Consider the following 23,642-nt stretch of genomic DNA (forward strand, 5'->3'; position numbering starts at 1 on the left):
AAGTAAGAATTAAATAATCACAAAACATTACAGAGACCCACATATATATATATAATTGTACATAATGAATCTCAAATCTGGATACTCAAGATCTAAAACTTTCTTCATCTTAATTATTAATTTAGCCTGTGATGTAACTAAAGATATTAAAATAACATCAAATTTGACACTGCCCTCTTCTTATTAAAGAAATCTCATCTTAATTCCTTTTATTTCTTGATTCAAATTATAAAAAAACAACCTTAAGTTCTTCATTGTCACATGAATTCCCCTAAAAAAACCTAAACTCGAAGAAAGCGTCAATTTTAGGGAATGTTTTAATAAGAAGTCAATGGAACATCCTCTTCTGCTTCAATGTTGTTAACATGGAAAGGATTAAAATTCTGAATAGATTTCAATAGTGAACTGCCTAAGAGACAAAACACAGTTTAATATTGGGTTCCATATGGCAAAAAATGCTTTTGAGGATATCAGTGAAAGGGTCCCACTTTTTTGGGAACTTAAATGACTTGCCAGAAAACCTTGTCTGGGACTTATATTGAAGCTATTAAAGGAGTCCTAATGATGGCAAACACACACAAGTATTAACCCCTAATCAAAGAGAAACGGTGAAATATGGGAATTTCCTTTTACACCATCAATTATGTGAGCAGAAAGAAAGATAACAGAACTTGACAGGGTTTTTAACAACGATACTACGTTTTTAAAGACTGAAAAAGAAAAAAAAAAGGGTAGCTGCTATCCTTGGGACCAGTTCTTTTCTGGCTGCTGATTGGGTTTTGGCTGCCAAATTTGTTTGGCTTCAAGGTTCAAAAACTTTCACGATCTCTCTCTTTCAAGGAAAATCCAGATTGAAAATCCCCGTTTTGGTTCCAAGTACGTCCCCTTTTTCTTTTCTTTTTTTTTCCTCTTGGAAAGGAATGAGCTTTTCTTTGTGTTCTTTGAATGTTCAATTCCATGGTTGTCTTTTTGGTTTTTTCTCTTTTTTGTTTCATTAATAGCTGTGATTAAAGCTCGATTAAGGTTGTTGGCTTGAAATGGCGCTAAGCTATTCCAAGACAGGAACTTTTTCTCTTTTTTTTTCATGGTAAAAGGGGATGTTGGGAAATATTTTTAGCTTGGGATTTCATGCTAATGGAAATCTTGATATATTTTCAGGTGTATTTGGTTAGGAAGAATATCTGATTTTACTTGGTTCATTTGATTTCAGCTGCCTTTTATTTTCTTTTCTTTTCCTGCTGTTCTAATTTGTGGGTACGTTTACAAAGAAAATTTTCAAGCTTGTTTTAGCTGAATTTAGATGCTGGAACTTGGAAGATCAGTCTTGAAAGCTTCGCACTGGTTCATAAAAAAAATTGTTAATTAGCATATCCTCAGATCTCATGTTTGTATGCTGTGGCTGAATCATAACTTAATTGGCAGAAACACCTTTCCTTCAAAGGAAATCTAGAGTTGAAATCTTTTTTTCTCAGCCAACTTTGTATTTTATATATCTGTGTGTATGTACTAGAAAGACAGTTATTTTTCTGTTGATCTGTATTTCAAATGGTAAAATAGAGCTTAGGATTTAACAGCCAAACTCTTACTGCTAAATTCAAGTAAATAGGTGAAATTAATGAATGAAGAATAAACAATTTCGATAGGTAAAGTGTGATTAGCTGAGATGAATCTATCACCGACAGGAATAGATTCAAACTAATGCTCTGTTTTTGTGCTATGTAGTTAACAGTAATTTTTAGTAAACTTTATTCTGCATTGGTTTATCATGTCCTGCAGATTATCATTTGAACTTCAAACTTGATGACAGCATCTGGTGCAGTTATCTTTGTAAAACTAGAATAAGATCTTGAGCATAATGGGAGTTCCCCTACGGAGGTATCACCTTTCATACTATACTTTTACGGGAAACTGTTCATTGACATTTTTACTGGTTTACAAGGTTTCGGTAACACCAGAAGTGGTATTAATATGAGTTACATTCACCTCTGTTGGGCTGCAGCAGCAATTTAAGGATACCAAATGAGACAATGAGGCTTATTATAATGGCTTTTGCTGGAGTTATATTTGGCTTTTTTTTAGGAGTATCTTTTCCAACTGTTTCATTGACTAAGGTACTACTGCCACTCGCACTATCTCATACATATGCAGCTGTTATATGTTTTGTTTTGTTTCTATTTTTCCCCCTTTCCCATATTCTTTAACATGGAATAATGAGTTCATTTCGGTATGTTTAAATTTTGGTAGATGCATCTCCCATCGAGCCTATTCCCCTCCATTGATCTTACATATATTGAGGACAAATATTCCGGCCTTTCAACCCAAGCACTATTTAATGCTTTGAACACTATCAAAGATAATAAGATCGACTCAATGTCATCTTCTGGCTACACCGAGACCAAGGTAAATCCCATTTATTTTGGTTATATATGCAGCATTGCAATTCAGGAACTTAGACTGTAGGCTGCTTCTTGTCTTGAAATTATAAAAATTTTAACCATGAAATCTAATAGAAGTGGTTGAAGAATTTTGCACACACAAAAAAATCTCTTCATAACCAAGCTGTCAAATGCATATTTGATAATGGGGAATTGAATATCTGGACGTCAGTTCTATCATGAAACCATCTTTTCTTTAGGATTGAGCTCCTCAAGTCGGAGGTATTTTATGGCCTAATCTGCTATGATGTTTGCTAATATCAGCTTGGAAGCTTAGAACGTTTCTAATGAATTGCATGTACAACTTCTTGGTTCTGGTTTGATGATTTTGTCATATCAAGGAAATTTCATGTGTTGGTTAGAATCGTTTTATGAACTAAAGAAACAAAAGTTAATCGTTTTATAAGATTTTGCCCGGGTATGGATGCACACGCTTTTTAACTGTTGTTAATTTAGGCTGGACAAACATTGTGAATCTCCTTTACTCCTTGCCTTGTATAGTACTTTGTTTGCATCAACCTCTGATGGTGTCTCACTGTTATTCATACCTTATGTGATTGGCGATAGAGCTGAAAATCCACTTGGAGTAGACTCTCCTTTTCAGGTTAATATGTGCCTGTTTTCTGTGGTTGGTGTAACAATTTTCAAGGAAAATCAATAAACATTAACACTTTCAGGTTTTAGCATGAGCACTAACTCTTAATCCTTAATTACGGCAGATCTGGATTCCGACAAATCCACGGGGTGCTGAAAGACTTCCCCCCGGTATAGTTGCACCTGAGTCCGATTTATTCCTTCGTCGATTATGGGGTCTGCCAAGTGAGGTATGCATCATCTGCTTTACCTTGACTCCTTTTTTTATGTTTTATCATCCTAGTTTGGTACATGTCAAAGAGCTCAAACTGGTTGCCGTGTAACATATGGAAGAATTTTATTAAAGCTAAATTTGTGTTACCGCATTCTCAACTCTTGTAACCTGATGAAGTTGAATAAGGCAATGATCATTTTTCTCTGATTTAATCCGGGTTGATGGGTCACATTTGCAGGACTTAACCATCAAGCCAAAGTACCTTGTAACTTTTACCGTTGGTTATAATCAGAAAAACAACATTGATGCAGCTGTGAAAAAGGTCTTTCCTCTCTCACTGCATGCACACATACACATATATATTCTCTGGCATGTTTATACTCTCTTATCTAAAACCAATATTTTACAGTTCTCGGAGAACTTCACTATTTTGTTGTTTCATTACGATGGCCTAACCAGTGAATGGGATGAGTTTGAGTGGTCAAAGCGAGCAATTCACGTGAGTGTTCAAAAGCAGGCTAAATGGTTAGCAACCGACTCCTTTATCTTTATAAATCTGATGTTAGTGTAGTTGGTTGTATGGGATTTTCCCAAGCTCCAGTTGTGTTTGTATATGAACTCCTTAAGTTTTCGTATAGGTGGTATGCGAAGCGCTTTTTGCACCCTGATATTGTTGCACCCTATGAGTACATCTTCATGTGGGACGAGGATCTTGGAGTGGAGAACTTCAATGCGGAGGAGTAAGTCCATAAGTTGACTATATTGCTTCAAGTGAAAGTCCGTTTGCATAAAGCTAAAATTGAACCCCTTCCATTCTCAGATACATAAAACTTGTCAAAAAACATGGTTTAGAAATATCCCAGCCAGGTTTAGATGCAAATAGTGCTGGGCTGACATGGGCAATGACAAGGAAGAGAAATGACACCGAAGTTCACAAGTAAGAGCATTTTACATTAACAGCTTGATTGCAGTTTACATATTCCTAATTGGTAATTCCGCGTAGGTTGGAATGCGTTCTTTGTTAGAAAGGTAGTTTCATCTTTGGCATTTGCTTTTGCTCCTATAGGGATACTGAGGAGAGACCTGGCTGGTGTAACGATCCGCATTTGCCTCCATGTGCAGCGTATGAAACATAATTAACCCCCTTTGTTAAAATGATTAAACATATTGTTGCTTATTTCTTGAATCGTAGCTAATCATTCTTGCATACTGGATGCTTAGGTTTGTGGAAATCATGGCTACAGTGTTTTCTCGGGATGCATGGCGATGTGTTTGGCATATGATTCAAGTAAGCAATGAGCTTATGGTTTTGGATGTTGCCAATTCGCTGTCATTACCTTTTTATAATATAGTTTCTCCTTTGAAACGCAGAACGACTTGGTTCACGGATGGGGTCTAGATTTCTCTCTTAGGAAATGTGTCGAGGTCAGATTCTCAAAGACCGTATTTATTCCTCCTACATTAGTTAGCTTTCTCCATTCTTACAATCCTATGTTGATTTGGCAATTTTGTCCTTGAGCAGCCTCCTCACGAGAAAATCGGGGTTGTAGATGCTCAGTGGATTGTACATCAAAGTGTGCCTTCTCTTGGGAACCAGGTAATCATTGACCATTGATATTACCATATTCATATGCACAGTATATCATTCACTTCTGTTTTCTTCTTTTTTCTCACAGGGAGAAGCAGAGGGTGGAAGGGCTCCATGGGAAGGGGTATGAACTACATGTTCCTCTCTCTCACTCAATTTTATAAATGTATGTGTTTGATGAGAGTTGGGTTAATGGCAGGTGAGGCAAAGGTGTAGGAAAGAATGGACAATGTTCCAAGATCGTTTGACTACTGCAGAGAGAGCATATTATGCATCACTGGGAATTACTGATCCTTACAATTTAACAGCTAATTAATTAATGGATATAATATAGTTTTTTTTTTTACAATAGCATTAGAGTTGTACAAGTCAGTCACTTCTATATGTGACCTAGTAAACTTTGATTTTTGGGTACAAGAAAAGGCGACTTTGATCCTATCAGAGCACATGCACAAGTGTTGTTTATATCATAATTGTCGGAACTAACTCAACTAAATCCCACTCAGATTTATGAAGTTTCTTATTTGTTTCTCGTTCTGATGCAAATCAATTCATACCAAAAGTTGCAGTATGAACAAATGGCGAAGGTGTTGATTGAGGCTTAAGCTCAGAAAGGCATTGGTGGCACCCTAGCCCGCATTATCAACATAAGTAAACGATTAAAAACTATATAAACTTGTAAATGCTTTAGATCGTTAAGCATTCATGTGAGACAGTCATCTCTGCCCTGTACAACTTGGAAAATTTGCCTTCAAAAGAATAAAACTAGTAGCCAAAAAGAAATTAATGTTAACTATTATTGCAGTTTTAATCGTTACAAACAAAGATGGGGGAGAAAGATTTGAAGATTGGAGCTGATTGATCATCAATGTTAGGACTCTTGAAACAACGGAGATGCAGCTAGAAATAACCTTTAGTGATTGCTTCTTCTAGTTCCTTGAACTCCCATGCATCCTCCGCTGAATATTCCCCTACAATGAGGAAAAGACGTGATCTCTTAACCAACTATTGCACCTCAAAACAAAAATCCACTAAAAAATTGCTATATTCCCTTCTAATCTGACAAAAAACAAATGCATCTCGTGTTTTGTTTCTTCATTTAGCATTATACCTAACTTTGAGATAAAGACCGTCTTTAGACTAGGAGCATTTCAACTACAACAACGATAAAATCAACTCCGGGTTCAAAATTGTGTAGGATCTGGTATGGAACCATACACAGTCTTTGTGGTGATTGCACACAATTGCAGGATTGTTGTAAAAGAAATGTGCCAGGGCACCTCGCAGAGAAACCAAAAACAAAGAAAGAAATGATAAATTTATATAGCAGTTGTTCTCTTTTCTTCACTATCTTCTTTTCTATATTGTGAAATCGTCAAGCTCTATTTGATCAGAGTACCAATCTATTAACATAATGATGGGATCTTACCAATTGAATCTCTTCGCAGAGCCGTCAAATGAGCACAACTGAAACAGCCAAGAAAATAAGAGAAATATTAACTCAAATGTTGAAGCGATAAAGCTGAGTACTTATTCTAGAATCCAGAAACTATTATATCATCATGAATGAGCTAAATAAAATTCAGGGTTAGGCCTAAACACAAGGCATAAAACTTTTGATGATCAAATTACTAGAAAATGATTACCTGCCCAAAGCCTTCCCAAAATCTGCACATAATGATCGGATATATGTTCCTTTTGAACATGTGACTCGGAAAATCAAGTTCTGTCTGCAAAGACATCAGAAATATTAAAATCAAGATTGAGTTATGTTGTATTAAGATGACCGAACCAGTTCTTTTTGAGGTAAGAAGAAGAAGAAGAAGAAGAAGAAGAAGAAGAAGAAGAAGAAGAGTAGGAGGAGGAGGAGGAGGAGGAGTAGGCACCTGTCTTCTAAGCTACGCTCAATGTCAAAGTGGAAAATTGAAATTCGTCTGGGTGAAAGTTCAACGGTCTCCCCTTTTCTTGCTTTTTCATACATCCTTTCACCCCCAACCTATTCACAATATTGACAATTTTTTTTATTACTCAGTATATTCCCAAGTTTGCGAGAATCTGAGATGAAACCAGTAAGGTACACTCTACACCGCATATAAGGAAGAAGGAATAAAAGTTTATACACTTAGCACTCCAAACACATACATCTGTATCAGAGTTTTATTAATACCTCTGTCCCCAAAGAAGGTGAAAAGTACTTCTATACAAAGTTCGGAAAAATAATTCTAAATCCCCTAAAGCATTTTTCTACCTTACCTTGATGGCAGAGAACATTGGAGGAACTTGCCATATCTCTCCGCAGAAGGATGCAGCAGCTTTTTTTATGTCCTCGTCTTTGATCTGCTCCCAAGGCTCACGTTGAATAACCTATATAAGATCAAACTCTCTTAAAAATATAGCAGGTTTAATGTCCTAGAACTAAATAAATACATGCTGAGCTCTTCTAGACTTGTCACTAGAGAAACATTAAACAGCACATAACAGTAGAGTGGAGTGAATATATATAATCTGGACAAAGAACAGCAGATCCTATTCAGACTGACTGATGAATGATATACACACCGGTGAATCAGCATCCCAAGTTGAAGTAGCCTCCCCTAATCGGAAAACTCCGCTGTATCCCTTTACCATTCCTTGATATCTGCAATTGAAATATTCAAACTCCCTCAGATAAATTCATTTGGTGCATGTAAGAGAAAGAAAATCTACAGTTTCAAGCCAATAAGCCAGGAAAGTAAGGTTATGGAGTCTGGATTTGGACATTGAAAGAAAGAGCTAGTCTTTATAATTCAGACATGTAATCAGATCAAACATACCTCTCTACCAACTTAGTGGCTTTACCAACACATACAATCAATAGACCAGTTGCCATAGGATCAAGTGTTCCAGCGTGCCCTACCTGTAATAAGTATAGTCCAAAAAGTTAAAACTATAGATGAAAATAAGTAAATAAGTTATCCAACAATCAAGATGTAAAAACGCAAAACACTACCTTTTTCACTTTGACTAAGCGGCGCAGCTTGCCACAAACGGTAAATGAGGTCCATCCTGTTTTGCAATATAATAGTGTTATCATTTGATACAAGTCAATATCATAATTCCGAAAGTTCTTTTGCATTTATCTTCTGAGGATTTTCAATATTCGTATATCAGCAAGTCAAAGAATTAGATAAAGAGTCCTAACAATTAATAGTGCGGCCAAACAACTATGATTCGTACCCTCTCCAATTAGAAACAGGAAGTAGAAGAGTCCCTATACTAAAGCCAAAAAGCAAGCAGTAAAAACGAACCTTCCACCTTGTCCTAGGCGTTCCTAGGCGTTGGCTAACATCAGACTGTAAGCTACATAATACCAAATAAGGAAGCATGCCTACTTCACTAGGAACAAAGGCTCACAAATCATTAAATGCACAAAAACACTAACGAAATGCAACCCTTTCAAGAGTAAAGGACCTCCACTCTTTGATAGATAAATTACAGATTTAAGGAAATCAAAATAAGACGCTGATCAAGATATAGCATTCAAAAGTATACTCTTAGCTTACCTTTGGGCTTATTCACCAAAACTACCGTCCCATATGGACCATCCCATCTCGTGGGGAGCCCAGTACTCCTACTAACAAGGTAAGGCTCCCCATCGTCGGTTTCTTTATTGGGAACTTTCTTCAAACACTTGAAAAACTCCTCCACCTTCTTCTCAGTAACCTTCTCCTTCACATCCTCACCTGAATTTTCTTCTTCCTCAAAAAACACCAACCCTTTATCCTCCACCTTATTATTCTTCTTATTATTATCATCAGTCTTTTTACTTTTTCCCTTAATTTTGATTTTCTCATTTGATTCTCCAGGCTCAAGAAAAGCTTTATCAAAACACTGGTCAGGAAAATACTTCTTTTCCAATTGATAAACCATTTTATAATGTTTATCATTTTCCCAAGGATAGGCAAATGTATCATAAAAGTAGAGCTCTTCTTCCCTCTCATGTAGCCTATCAAATTCCACAACTTTAGGCTTCAATTCAACAAACCCATCTTCATTTTTCCCCTTATCATCATCTTCAGAATCTGAACCATACATTCTTTTCCTTCTCTTTTTATAATATTTCCTCTTAGACTTATCCATTTCTTCTTCTGAAGTCAGTTTCTTTTGTACCCATGAATCAAAACCCAATTCTTTTTCTGGGTCCTCTTCCTCAGGTGAGTTGGGCGAGTCTGGTTTACTGAGTCGGCGGCGAGTTGGGGTAGGTTGGGACTGAGTCGGGGTGTTGATGATCATGTCATATTGAAGAGGGTAAGGAGTCGATGTTGTGGAGAAGAAAAATGAAGAAAATGGCTGCTTTGAAAAGATCAATTTGTTGGTGAAATTACAGGATTTTGATGATAAGAGACGACTAGACCCAATTGCTGTAAAGAAATATAGGATCTTTGGACGTAGCAAATGAAGCGACATTTGTAGCTATAGGAGGGGAAATCTTGCCTACACTGAAGTTTCAAGCTTTGAGAGTTGAAGGTTTACAGCAGCGTTTCTTTCTTTTTAATTAATGATTCAGGGTTTTAGCAGAGCCCCTGTTGAAGCACTGAAATTCAAAGAAATTTAAGGCTTTAGGCAAGGCCCAATAGTTTAAAAATGAAAAAATAAAATAAAAAAGATTGTCCTAATTAATTTCTAAATCTATTTAACAAAGTAATTATAAGTTTATAACAACGAAATATAATTCCAAAAATAAAATAAATAAATCCGACATGATTTAGACATGAACAGGTTGTATTGGGTGGACGATAAATCCAGCTTTCTGACATGCTCCGGAAAGGTCTATAGAAATCATGACACAAATCCAAATGAACAAAGATTAATTAATCCTCCTTGGTAAATAATAAACTGCACAGTTTCCCCAGGAAATGTACAAATTGGGAGCTGACAACATACAACCAGCCTACCTCAAGAGAGGTTGAAGACAATAATATTTGGCACTAGTAGTACTAATACAAGCTCCATCAATCTTCTTCGTCTTCATCTTCAGGAAGCGCCATATCGTCTCCAATACCTTCGAGCAGTTTGTCTACATCCTCACCTAATTCAGATAACCTTGCACTCAACTTTTCCACCTTGCTCTGCTCTTGTCCGAGGCACACGAGTAAATCATTCAGCTCTGCTTCGCTTTCCTTCTGGGCTTCTTCCCTAGCTTCAGCTTTTATTGCCTCGATATCGGGAGATGTTGATGTCCCTCCGCTCTTCAAAGTTTTCGCCTCTTTTTCTAGGTGGATATTGGTCTGTTCAAGACTATTGTAAGCATCTGAAAGACTCTTGAGATCAGACTCCAGCTTCCCTGCCAAATTCTGGTACATTAATGCCTCTGATTCAATCTTAGCTTTTTCTGCCTTCAGCATCTCTACCCTTTGAGATGCTTCCTGAAGATCTCTACGAAGAGTTTCTACCTGAACTCTATCTGAGCCACTGCCTGCCATAAGCTCAGGATGAGAATGACCTGTCCTTGCCAAATCCTCAGCCAAAGTGGCATTTCGGCCAAGAAGTTTCTAGATATGAAAATGAAAAAAGAAAACAGGAGATGACAGGTAAGAACATCTGAAGATAATTGACAAACACCAAATATTCACAGATAGTGCTGTCAATGAATGAACATAATTAGTTTATAATAGCGGTTAATTTTTAAAATGAAAATAATACAAGTAATTGACAACAAATGAAATCAAATACAGGTCTTTAAATAGTAAAGTGATTTTCAACTAATGAGTTTTTGTAATTTTTAGTTTCCAATTACCTGTATCTCAGAGCACTGTGTCTCCACGAATGCTTTTAGCCGCTTGATATACTCCTTATCACTTTCTCCACCCTTTTGTTCCAGTTCGGCTGGCACAACTGCCACATCACTCTTAGGGCGACTATAAACATCTACAATTCTCTCTCTAATATTCACTTCCAAACCTTTCACAAAATTAACAAACTGAGCATCAAATACCGATGTGAGGATTGGATGATCTTCATTCTTCTGATCTGTCAAATCATTCTCATCAACATCTTCAATCTCTGCCATACTAGCAGTAGTTGATCTTGTCAATGGTTTATGGGACTGAGCTGGCTTCACTGAAGAGAAAATGAAGCTTCTCTGCATCTCATCAAACTTCAGAAAGTAGGATGTAAGTCCAATTTTCTGGCTTATGGCATCAGCTATGGTAAAACCATCCTTTCCATTTTCACTAGATTTATTGTAAATCACACATTCTCCCAAGAGAACTGCAGCCAACCCCCTAACGCACACAGTTGATGATGTACTTGACACCAACTCCAGCAGATACGTTAAGTGGGGCCGTGAATCTAAGAAGCATTGCACTGCATTTGGGCAATCTGCTAGCCAAGTGATGAGCAGTTTCAAGATAATTGGTTGAACATACGAGTAACCTGGCTTCCCATCTTTATTTTTCATTGAAGATGCAACTGCCAAGTACCTAACAATTCGGTGCAATAGTAGCTCTGGAGCCCCTAAGGATGGCATTGGCGCTTCAAGCTCAATCTGTAGAACCTGCAAATCTCCAATGAAATTAGATTACAGAAAAGCAGAGGCATAAAATTGTCATTGTGCTCTAGATGCAAGTGAAAAAGAAAGAAAAAAAAGTGACAGCATACCTTTTCCTTACACTGACTATTGTCCTTAAGAATATGAGTAATAACACTAGCAGCCCTGCAACAAGTCTGTACTTCACAATATTAGTTGGACAATTCTCAGGCGATAAGCACCATGAAGAAAATCTAATAGTATGCTAAATGATGGAGATTCATATTTATAGAATCTTAATACATATATCATGAGATGGTCCAACAAACTTAGGCTCTCTGTATTGTTCTTCTATGTTGATGATTAACCACAGAGAAGTGAGAACATCAGATTACCTCAAGATCACCATCGCTTTCACTCAATGCAAGACCGTGTAAAAGCATGCTGCCACATATATATACCGCAAATCAAATAATTTCATCAAATGCAGGAGTTTTATACGGAACAAACAAACAGAAATAAAAATTTAAGATTTAACTAGCACCATAGATTTCAATTCCTAGTCAGAATAGCCTATAATAGAGAAAAAGAAAGAATTATGAGTAAACAAACCTTCCAAATGACATGTTCACATCCTCCTCAAGGGAAGCATCAGTCATTGAATTTGGATGTGGAATTAATGTGGATGCTAACATTGCTTGCCCATCCGTGTTTTTCTAAACATAAGATCCAAAATTCACAATCAAGCAACAGCAGCTTTCACCAAGAGACTTATTGTAAATTACACAGACATAACTATTAACAAAAGAAAATATCAAGTAAAGAGAATGCTACGATATAAACCTCACAGAAGTTCTTAAAAACATGGTCAGCTGCAATAAACTCTTGCATACTAGATGTTCGCAGAATAATTCGGAGAATAGAATTCAAAGCAGGTTCTACTTGTCGCTCCTCACCAAGAACTTTGCTGGAGAGGGCATCCAGATTCTTGGAATGCCCAGCAACCAAATCACCAATGCACCTTAGTGCCTGGCAAAATATAAGCATTAGAAGAGGGTATGCTGAAATGAAGAAATAGAACAAATCTAGAAAGAGATCTCACCGAACAGCGCAGAGCAATTGGAGCCCATTGGCTTTCAACACCCAGCATTAGTAGATGGTCCAATAACTTCTTCTACAATTAAGGAAACAGGAAAGAAGATAACATATCACGAAAACAGATAGCTCTCCACGAAGTCAATTCAAGCAGACATTATTTATAATTAACCTGAGCTAGGACTGTTTTATTGGTGATCTTGTTTGAATCTTTTTGAGGATCTGCTTCCGAGCCTCCCATCATCAACAAATTAATAGTTTCCAACGCACTGAGTAAATTAATTGTCTACTGGCATGTTGTTTGTTTCACAAAAATGGAAAATCACCAGTAAGCTTGTGAACAATCAACTGGAATGGCTAGAAAAGAAAAAGAAAAAAAGAGAATAAAGCTGTAAATACTTGAGTATCTAACCTTCTGTTGAGTAAAACTGTAGGAACTTCCTCTTAGTTTCAAGATTGATATTAAGGGATCAAAACCTATAGTCTCCCTTAGTAGCACCTGAAACACACCTAAAATCAGTACCAGAGAAAACTTCGTAAACAGAGAGCAATGCCAATGAAAATAAAACGTGGAGTGTACCTGATTTGAGGCATTACTGCGAAGAAGGTTGTTCAGCAACTCAAGACAATCCTGGGCAAGAACAATATATCATTACCTCATGAATTCAATAATAGGATTCTCCAAAAGTGGCATTGCCAAAATAGAATTGACTGCACACATTACTTATCTAAAGAAGCCACAGACATGGTAAAAAGAATTTACAGAAAAAAAAAAAAGGGAAATAAATAAAAAAAATTGCTCTAACAGCAAACAAGCCAGAACAAGTTCATTGAGGTCCAGAATTAAATCTGATGAACCACCTGCACAACCACACCCCCATCAGAACCTCCTTCCTCCTTCATGATACTAAAAATTTTTTCAAATGCACCTTCGAAGACTACAATCTTTTGAATCTCCTGAAATCATAAGACTCTCTTAGTTAGAAAGGCAATCAAACATATTTAAAGAAGTTCACATGCAAAAAGAAAAGAATGAAATTTAAAGGGCAGAAGAGGGAAGAGGTATAAACAAACACAAAGGGCTCACCTCAGCTTCACGAGTCAAGTATGTAAGAAGCAGTAAGGCTTCATTCCGTATAACCTGGAAGACCGACAGTGATCAACATCATAAAAAAAGAAAGGAAGTACATAATATCATCAATATCCTATCCCAAAAAAACTTTGAGACAAACAGAAAATTTAGGTAAGATAAGCAGAAGGTTCATGAAGATACATATTCAAAAAGCAGACCTACAATAAAGCAGAACATGGAAGTTAACAAAATTTGCATGAAAAACAATTGGCTAATAACTGTTTACCTCACGGTCCATCAGCATATCCATGAGTCGAGTAATACCACGAGGAATAGACAGAATGGCTTCCTGTAACCTGAATATGAATTCAGCAAGAGGTTTTCGAGCAGAAACCAACAAAAATAAACATCCAGTTAGGATAGAAGGAATTTTTGTAAAACTCATACCTATTTGGAGAATTAGTGAGAAGGGCTGTTAAAATTTGAAGAGTGTAATATCGCACATAGAAATCCTCCTCAGACTACAAAATCACCACCAGAGAAGAAAATGATGACATCACACGAAAGATCCATAATAACAGATAAAATAAGTTCCCGATCCATACAAAGAACTCTCACCAGCAAACTTAGTAGAAGAGAAATGCTCTCTGATTCTCGGGAAAGCAAATCAGTATTCATTAAAGCTGGCTGAACCTCATTTGTAGGCCCTTTTGCATGATCAATAGGTGTCAAAGCACTAACAAGAGTTTCAAGAGCACCACGAACCTGCATAAAGGGAATGAATGTCAATCGTTTTTATCAAGTTTCAGGAAATTTGCAATCAACTGTTTCAAATGGAAGGATAAAGGGAAACAACAATATTTGGTCTACAAGGGAATAAAAAAGGCCCTTTGAACTGCAGACTTCTGACCAAAAGTTCTCTTGGGGATACTGCATATCACTACAGAGAAACATTGTATGACAGACAACAAGAAGAACAAATAGATGAAACACAGAAAGAAAAAATGATTTCAAACCATTTCAACATCATCTCGTTCTTCCTTTAAGACACCCATGAGTACAGGAAAACCTGAAAAAATTTACATGCTAGCTTTATTAAACAACATAGAAAGACAAGTCAAGAAAGACGGACAAATTTAACTTCAGTACTAGCTTTATTGATCAAGATAGAAACACACACCCATAGCACCAAAAGCTAACTGCCCAGCACGGCTTTCAGCCACAATGGTCTGAAGCTCTGCAATAGCATTCCTCCGGTCCTCCGCAAGGACACCATTGCTTATACGGTCGAGCAAGCGTTCAACATAACTATTGACATGAGAAAAATGGTAAATCAGTCACGTCATCAATATCAAATTAGCAAATTAAACAGCAATTACTGATATTCTCATTTCAGTTACCTATCCTCACTGGAATTAGAGTTCTCATTGCCAAAAACAAACCCAACAACCCCCTGCACAAGAACTCAGTTTAATACTAATAAGTTAATACTAATAATCACAAAACAAATTCAACCAATCACTTCACTCATAATCAGTGCACCAATAGAATCCATTTAAGCAACATCCAGTGAACATATATCCATGACCTTAACCAACACACACAATAAGAGGAACAAAAAGCTGTTGCTTCTCTAATTACTTTTTCTAGAAAATGCAGACTCCAAACCGTGCTTTTAATAAGAAAATCAATAGGCTAAATCTAATTTACAAACACAGAGAAACTATAGGATCGACACGAACTTATATATTTGCTAATTTGGTTCATCACATTAATTCTAACATCAATCTTGAGCTAAAACTAAATCAAATTGCAATTTAAATATGTATACATAAAAGATTTACTAGAATAACATTAACCCCAAAAATGATCGAGAAAGAAAGTAATAATCACAAGAATTAAACATAAAACTCACCTTGTAACGAGACGCCAAATCCATCTAAGCTCAATGAAGGAGCACAGAAAATCCTGAATTAAAAAGAAAAAAAAAAGGCAAGAAATACGAAATTATTGAAAAGTGAAAATCATGGATTGACCTAATGGAAGTTAACAAGTAGGGTAGGAGAAGCGAGTCTAGGGCAAAAATGGAAAGACTTGATTAGGATCGAGTGATGTGAAAAGAGAAGGAATAGGACACAAATTTCAATTTGGATCTGCGTTTTACGTGGATTTTGATCGTCGTTTCTTTGACACAGCGAGTTGACGATTATCGAAAGATAGATTTTTTAGCCAAAAGGCAAAGTTAATAAATAAAGTTAGAGAGATAGATAAACTGTGCGTATTAATGGTGATTTGGGCCAAGCGAGGCCCATGCTAGGGCGGTGATCTATTAGATTTAGGCTTTCATCAATGTGGATGTTGGAGTTAGAGAGTGGGTTTAGATGGGGATTGGGTGCGATACGGTGCGTTTAGCTTATTTTTTGTTTCACGCTACAATATCGCTACAGTATCTAATCTCACTGCCACCGCTTTTTTTACATTAATCGCAGGTAAATGCACCGTCCATCCAAACGCACCGCCCATCCAAACTCACCTAGAGTCTGATTTTGTATAAATTGTATATAGGTTTTCTCCAAATTTATTTTAAATAAATTGTTGTGTTAAAAAAACAAGGCAAAAAAGTAAAGAAGTATAAATGAAATAGAATTCAAATTCTAATAATTACTAAGATTTAAAGTATATCAAAATTTATCTAAATCTTGATGGACATCCACTTATTAAAATATTCATAACATTCTCCTTTGGATGTTCATTTGTAAATAATGTGACTCGTTAAAACCTTATTAAGATAAAAAATCCTGTTGGAAAAAAAATCTTAGTGAAGAAAAAAATACACATATCTGTAATACGCATAATATGTTGCCTCATTAAAAACCTTACCAGGAAAACTCAATGGGACAAAACCTCGGTTAAGGGAAAAAAAGTACAGCGCATATTTACTCTCCCTCATGAAAACATCACATACTTTCTTATATTCTACGTATTCAATATTGAATACTAGTTTTTCAAATGATTACTTGAATGTATGTTCTTTTGAAAGTCATGAGTAAGGAAAAATTTGGGGGAAATATATTTTGATCTTTTCAAGAGTTTCAACAATAATCATAGCAAACTTTAATCATGATTCTTTTATAAAAACACAAATAGATATTTTGAATCATTTTATAATCCTCCTTCAACTACTATTCACTAAGTCAAATTTACCACATATGTTCAAATTATTTCAATTCATATAAATGAACAATTTCTCGAGAATTTCAATATGTTTCTAGCATTCTAAATCCTTCAAGGAATTTAATATAAACTTTACTATATAGTAATTCATAAAAAGTGGTAACAACAATCATTAGACATAAATTAAATCTTTTATGAACTGTTAGTTTAATAATATATCTAAAGGTTATTGTATTCGCCTTAAATAATATTATATTTTTCATAATCAATGCAGGACTTAGCAAAACTTCATATTTTATTCTTTTTGTAAAACTACTTCATTTGTTCCTTCAATGGCTTTATACCTTTAGATATTTGGACTAGTCTAGAAACTTCATGAATTTAATTGTACTTGAGTTGTGTCTTTCTATTTTGACCAATTTATTCAATATATATATATATATATTTCTCAATAGATTTATTTAAGATCCTCCTTTTATTTTATTATTTCAACAATAATATTGCATGCAAAACCATTATTGAACAATTTTATTATCGGTTCCATATTTTCTCGAATTGACATAACTTATTAAGATCTCTTATTTTCACTATTTTAATCTTCAGTTTCAAGTACCTGAATCTCTTCTGGAGTACCCGCCTCCACTATATGACCATCTAAAAGAATTTTCATCTTTAGAACTGATCAATCTATTATTTATTTTAATTGATTGTCCTCGAGACTTTAATTCAAAATATTAGATGGTATATAACACTTGGTCATTCTCATTAAGTTTGTAAATACATATAACAGCTTAACTTGTAATAAAGTGAGTTATCCTCTTTGAATTTCTAGTTCAAATTACTCTTTATAAGGATCTAGATAATGATAACTCATTATAAGCAGTGATTTCATTCAACTATTATTTTCCTCCCGTAATGTTGAGAAAATTATCAAATCAAAATAGTTTTCACAAATTATGTCATAATTGAATCTCCAATACATTCAAAACATCTAATAATACAATGAGACTCGTAATTAATATATAGTTCCAACTTTCTTTGAGGACTCACTCATCTTTGTGCGTTGTGGTGGAACAATTGGAACATATTCGCACATACAAAAGTTCAAAGATGGGAAATATTTAGCTCTTGACCAAAAACCAATTGTAATGGGAAGTATTTATAACTTATTGATTTGAAGCGTACAACACGTAAATTAACATAATCTCATGTTGAAATAGGAAATTTAGTTCTCATAAGTAATGGTTTAGATATTAATCAAAGGCGTTTCTCTAAACCGTTATGCGCATAAAAAGTAAACTTTTACAAAAGTTTTTCAAACTCAATCAATAAAAGACTGAGATATAAACTCAACAGCTTTAGCAATATGAACTGTCTTAATTGCATAATCTGAAATTAATTATTTAAACAAACAATCTTGCAAATGGCAAGTTACAAGTTAATAACACATATGTGATTATTTTGTAAATGCATCTACCAAAATCATATAATATCAAAACCATCCACATGGTGGATGAATGTGCTCATATTCATTTCAGAAATACAAGATATTAAATCTCGACTTCAACTAATGAGTTTCTAATAATCAATTTTCATTGAGAACAACCAATATCTATATGAATTCTCAATTAATTTTCGCATCATATATGATCCAGGATGGTCTAACTGGTCACGCCAAGTAGTAAATGCATTTGTATTAATAAAATTTTAGTTTACTTTAACATGTATTTCAATTTTACTAATAATAGCATTATAATTTGTGACAAGTTGATAATTTTATGTCATCCCTTTTACTTTGTATCCACATATAAGTACTATTATGACATTTACTACTAGAAATGTCTAAATCAATGTGAAGTTTATAATGCCACTAAGTCAACAAAATAAATATAATTTCCAAACAATTATGTGCAATATTCACTTTAGGAAATATGCTAAAATATTCAAATATCCAAAAATATCATTATATTTATTGCAAACTTTCACTTCAATGAATGTGCAAAAGTAATTCGACAATAATGTAAACATATATCATATTTTTTACCAATAAGATTATATAGATATCATCTGCTTCAAGGAATGATAAATTAATATAAATCATTGAACATTTTGTACTAAGATTAAACATTTGGCAACATTTTGAATCATCCATCTTCTTCTTATCTATTTGTCAATAATGACAATAAGTTAAATTTTCATAATTGTTATGAATTGCTACATTCACTTCATTGAATGGAGCAAAATTGAACAAATAACTCGTTATTTTGTTTAGTCATAATAAAATATGAGATCAATTCAAAATACTTTCAAAGTCCTTTTAACAAGAGTTTTGCATAATCAATTAACTACCAAGAATAATGGCTAGATCATGTGCGAAACAAGCCTAAATTAAATATATTAATAAAAGTCATATCTCAAACATAAAAATATGCTATAATAAAAACTAGCAATTTTTTCCTTTCATAACCATCATCACAACATGCATGAAATTTAATTCAAAATCCAACCATTCATGCTCATAAGATTTTTTATTTACAATTATTCATGTCATTTATCTAAATAATTAACACATGGAATAATATAAAACGTATGAACTACTACATTTAACAATTCTTTGAACTAAATCAAATCAATAATCATAAAATTTATTGTTTTATTAACACAAATTTGTATACTAGATATGTTTTAATCAAATATATTATTTAATTATAAAACCTATTATAGCGACATAAATAAATAAATTAATTAATTAATTTCCATTTTATGAACAAATGAGATGCTTAAAATAGTATGTAACCTTAGAGGATTCCAACAACAACATCCACTAACACATATTCCAAAATGGTTAAATTATCATTTTAGACATTTGATTAATTGCAATTCAAGTCCTTAATTCTTTCATCAATTAAAACATATAGCAATTGGACTTTTACAATTTAGTCCATCTACCTAAATTAACTATTAATTCAACAAAATTACTAGACCAAACTTAAAATTATTTTTATATCAACTCAGTAAATATTCATATTTAATATTAACAAACTCAGTCTCTGAAAATTGAATTCTAAAATCACCTTTTCCGATACCACAAAAAATCGAGTTATTACATAATACCTATCTTAATATTTATACTACACACAAATTCTCAGTTTGGTACCTGAAGAAATTTTTGATCACTTGTGTTCTTGTACTATCATTTTGTTTATCTTGTTACCCCATTTGACATTTCCATTAAAATAACATCATATCAACTAATAAAATGGCGCCACATGTAAAAAAGTCAAAATTCCTTTAAAATATGAAAACTCAAAAATAAAATAAAAATCTTTAAAATTTAAATATATACGGAAAATCTAAAATATACAAAATTACTAAAATTGCTTATCTAGAATAAGCCTCAACAATTCGACATCCAAATTTAATTGAATCTGGACATCCATTTTGTCCAAACTCATTTAGGATAAGGTTTTTTATTAATAATTTTATTTTTTATAATTTCAAAATAATAATTTTAAATTTATATTTTTGAATTTTAATAAGATGAATCTAGACGTTTATTCATCTCTGCTCATTTCAAACATGATTTTTTTTAAAATTATATTTTTTCTAAATTGAAAAACAAAAATTAAAAAAAACTTAGTTTTTTCCCTAAATTATTTATATTTTTATAATTTTTATGAATTAGCTACTAAAATAGATGTCCAAAATAAATCTAGACAGATTGACATCCATGTTCAGCTGAATTTGGACATAACTTGTTCTGATTTATTTTAGATGTAATTTTCAATAATTTTATATATTTTTATAATTTCAAAATAATTTCTCAATTTTTTTGAATTTTGATAGGATAAATCTAGACATGCATCCATTCATGTTCACCATGAGCATTCATTCTTAATAATATATATATATATATATATATATATATATATTTCTAATTTAAAAGACAATGACTTATATAAAAAAATCTCTTTAGGTTTTCTTTAGAATTTTATGCATTTTTACAATGTTTTATATTTTTATATTCTTTTGCATTTTAATGAATTTTTATTATTTATTTATTTACTTGTTTGACACATCACACATGACATTTTTGTTGGGTTGGTGGGATTCTTTTAACAGAGATATGAAATGAGGTGTCAAGATAGATGGAATGATTGTATAAATGACAAAAAAAAAATCTCCATTGAGAATTTGTATATAATACATAGGTCAAAATAGGTATTATATCCTTTTTTACCAATAAAACCTTTAATTAATAAAAAAATATTTTAACGTGATCATTTTACCAAATTTTGAAGTTGGAAAAAATAATTATAAACTTTAAAATACACAGTAAAATATGTGGGGTGCAACACGAGGACTTCCCAAAATATCACTCATCTTAATATTATCTTCGTCCAAGCATACTTATCTGTGGAATTCTGATGAGATTCGATGTGTTAATGTTGATATGATCGCACTCAAAAAAAATCATAAAAATAAAAATATTAATATTTTAAAATAATGAAATGAGTTTCCAAGCTTAGCCCGGCTAGAAACACCACTTGAGAAGCCCGAAACTGAGAATAATTGGATAATTTTCCTAAAACAGGATATTACATTTGAACAAGTCTTTGATGAATTCAAGTAAAGCCTGTTGCTTCTTTGTCAAAACTACTAGGAACAAAAAGGGACATGTAAAATATTAAATGAAGGTAGATTCAAGACACAATACCCATAGGCTAAGATTATTTTTTAGTTTCTCTTTTGGTTATCTTGTTAATAGTCAATATCATCCCTAAACAAACCCAAAACTCTCTTTATTCCAAAACTTTATGTTCAGAATTTTAAAATTGGGTTCGTTTATTTAAAATTACTCGTTTAAATTAAATGAATTTGTTTATAAGAAGTAAGTGGATATTTTCAGGAACATGCTCATGAGCATGTAATTAAACATTCTTCACCAACAAGTGTTAGCAGAAGAAACCCAAGTTTAAAAATTTTGAAAGGATTGATATCCATGAATAGTAAAATAGGTATGGAAGATACCTTAATTAAAAAATATAAACACACAAGCAATTGTGACATTATCAATTATATGATAATTGAACAATAAACAAGCTTTATATATTTATTTAGGGAACTTTGAATGAATATTATGGGCTTGTTCATGAACGTAAATGAATTGAACATGTTTTATTTATGTTCAGTTCATTTAATAAACGAGAATCGAAATGTTATTTATTTTATTTTATTTAACTTAAAAGTGTTCACCCGTTAAGAATATGTGTGTTGAGAATCAAAATCAAATCCCAACACTTTTTCTAACATTCTTCACCTATGCAAATTAGTTTCAAAGTACTTTCACTTACCACTTTTCATAATCTAATCCACTTTTAACTCCAAACAATCATCTCATAAAAATGATATAAATGCTTTGAATTCCTATATAAAATTGAAAAGGCAAGTTGTTGGTAAAGTAGGCATTTATGCTTTGAATTTGAGGAAGTTTTGTTTGAGATAAAAGGTAAATTCCATGTGTACGCAACAAAATTGAAATAGCCATTGAGATACCCTAAGAATGTAAGAGGACAAATGAATGATCCAAATCTTGTCACACAACACTATGAAGAAAAAGAGAATTATGTGGTGACAAAGTACATGGGTGGAGATCTCAACAGCAACTTGGTAGGAAATTCTACATTTCTGGTCAACAAATCAATTTATCCATTACACCCGAAAAGCCATTTGTCACTAAAACTTCACAATTTATACCGACGAAAGTTAAAATCGTCACTGAAAACATTAAACTGTTGTATTGAAAGTGGAAAGAACCACGTGACCCATTTTATATATGATTTTCTTCAATAATTCAAACATATTATTGTCAAATTCATCAAAAAATTGATCCAAAAAGGGACCTAAAATCTCATCGATAACAGCTAATGATCTTAATTTCTTGTAAATTTAACAATGAGACTATAATGGAGCTAATTACAATGTTTAAGTGAGACATTAATTCCAACTAGCTTTCATCAATAATGCAAATAGAACAAATCACCTAAACTATCCTTATTTTATGTAGCTTTTCATGTGATATATGTAAATATTATATATATATATGAAAAATACACAAATTTAGAAATTAAAGAATATAATATGTTAATCACAAGAATGAGGTTACTATTATAATTTTTAAAAATAAATCATTATAAAATAATTTAATTATACAAAACTTGAACTTGAACATCCAAAATCTTAAATCTTCCGTATTTATCGATTTTCCTCTAACAAAAAATAGGGACATAAAGGAATGGGAAACAATCCCTTTACCTCTCAAACAAACCCTTCCAAAAAGACAAATATTTTCCATCATTTGAGTTTAAACCATACCATGTAAAGAATATGCTTTCCTTTTTTTTTCTTAAATAAAATAGCCTGAAATTTCTAGGAAGATACATAGAAATATCATTCCTTGTGTGGCATAGTTTGCAACCAAGGCTAACTCTCCCCAAAAATAATAAAAGACAAAAAAAATTAAGGAGAAACTTTAAAAAAGTTAAAATGAAATTTTATATTTATATTAATTTACAACTTAAAAAAATAATACATGGTATAAAGAGTCATACACCTCTCCTTTGGATATTTTGATTACATAGCTTCTGAGTTCTATTATGGATAATTGTCATGTGTGAATCTCTATTTTTATAATTTATTGTTATGTGAGAGTTTTAGTCCAAATTATTTTAATTTTAATTCGTTTTTGCTTAATATTGTAGTATGATTTTAATATTTCATTTGCTAGACATTGGTATGGAGTTTTATTTTAAATAAAAAATAATTCCAGGCTGTATTTTGTAAATTATTTTAAAATTTTTAAATATACTATTAAATGTATATATATTTGTAAAATTCATTGAGGATAAATTAAATAATTTATGTGAACTTAACCACTTTGAAGAAGTTAATCATGGATGTTA

General features: G+C 33.0%; 3 protein-coding genes across 6 annotated transcripts; 1 reads left to right on the forward strand and 2 right to left on the reverse strand.

Moving 5' to 3' along the window:
* Positions 1 to 590: 590 nt before the first annotated feature.
* LOC105779467 (hypothetical protein) lies at positions 591 to 5,363 on the forward strand. Of its 2 annotated transcripts, none has more exons than XM_012603235.2 (15): positions 591 to 876; positions 1,777 to 1,875; positions 2,003 to 2,111; positions 2,245 to 2,400; positions 3,155 to 3,259; positions 3,482 to 3,565; positions 3,653 to 3,768; positions 3,882 to 3,983; positions 4,064 to 4,180; positions 4,310 to 4,366; positions 4,465 to 4,531; positions 4,615 to 4,668; positions 4,766 to 4,840; positions 4,920 to 4,955; positions 5,031 to 5,363. In XM_012603235.2, exons 2-15 carry the CDS (start codon positions 1,856 to 1,858, stop codon positions 5,145 to 5,147), a joined length of 1,215 nt encoding a protein of 404 aa, XP_012458689.1. In that variant the 5' UTR covers positions 591 to 876; positions 1,777 to 1,855; the 3' UTR covers positions 5,148 to 5,363. The 2 variants fall into 2 exon arrangements, with proteins under 2 accessions (XP_012458689.1, XP_012458687.1); XM_012603233.2 differs by having other exon boundaries at positions 592 to 876; positions 2,000 to 2,111.
* Positions 5,364 to 5,479: 116 nt separating this feature from the next.
* Positions 5,480 to 9,393, reverse strand: LOC105779466 (hypothetical protein). Of its 2 annotated transcripts, XM_052629627.1 has the most exons (10): positions 8,374 to 9,393; positions 7,821 to 7,876; positions 7,645 to 7,727; positions 7,391 to 7,469; positions 7,085 to 7,195; positions 6,718 to 6,827; positions 6,478 to 6,561; positions 6,261 to 6,298; positions 5,943 to 6,111; positions 5,480 to 5,802 (listed from the first exon to the last, which is right to left on the reverse strand). In XM_052629627.1, exons 1-9 carry the CDS (start codon positions 9,275 to 9,277, stop codon positions 5,987 to 5,989), a joined length of 1,590 nt encoding a protein of 529 aa, XP_052485587.1. In that variant the 5' UTR covers positions 9,278 to 9,393; the 3' UTR covers positions 5,480 to 5,802; positions 5,943 to 5,986. The 2 variants fall into 2 exon arrangements, with proteins under 2 accessions (XP_052485587.1, XP_012458686.1); XM_012603232.2 differs by lacking the exon at positions 5,943 to 6,111 and having other exon boundaries at positions 8,374 to 9,391.
* A 274-nt stretch (positions 9,394 to 9,667) lies between these two features.
* LOC105779465 (golgin candidate 6) lies at positions 9,668 to 15,729 on the reverse strand. Of its 2 annotated transcripts, XM_012603230.2 has the most exons (19): positions 15,422 to 15,729; positions 14,907 to 14,959; positions 14,687 to 14,814; positions 14,523 to 14,575; positions 14,125 to 14,271; positions 13,954 to 14,027; positions 13,793 to 13,862; positions 13,522 to 13,575; positions 13,296 to 13,391; positions 13,015 to 13,065; positions 12,847 to 12,933; positions 12,607 to 12,720; positions 12,442 to 12,513; positions 12,183 to 12,368; positions 11,952 to 12,055; positions 11,735 to 11,783; positions 11,471 to 11,536; positions 10,608 to 11,366; positions 9,668 to 10,362 (listed from the first exon to the last, which is right to left on the reverse strand). In XM_012603230.2, exons 1-19 carry the CDS (start codon positions 15,443 to 15,445, stop codon positions 9,823 to 9,825), a joined length of 2,727 nt encoding a protein of 908 aa, XP_012458684.1. In that variant the 5' UTR covers positions 15,446 to 15,729; the 3' UTR covers positions 9,668 to 9,822. The 2 variants fall into 2 exon arrangements, with proteins under 2 accessions (XP_012458684.1, XP_012458685.1); XM_012603231.2 differs by lacking the exon at positions 14,907 to 14,959 and having other exon boundaries at positions 15,422 to 15,728.
* Between the last annotated feature and the right edge of the window lie 7,913 nt (positions 15,730 to 23,642).

This window comes from Gossypium raimondii, chromosome 4 (assembly GCF_025698545.1).
Source record: "Gossypium raimondii isolate GPD5lz chromosome 4, ASM2569854v1, whole genome shotgun sequence".
In the NCBI taxonomy this organism is placed as follows: domain Eukaryota; kingdom Viridiplantae; phylum Streptophyta; class Magnoliopsida; order Malvales; family Malvaceae; genus Gossypium; species Gossypium raimondii.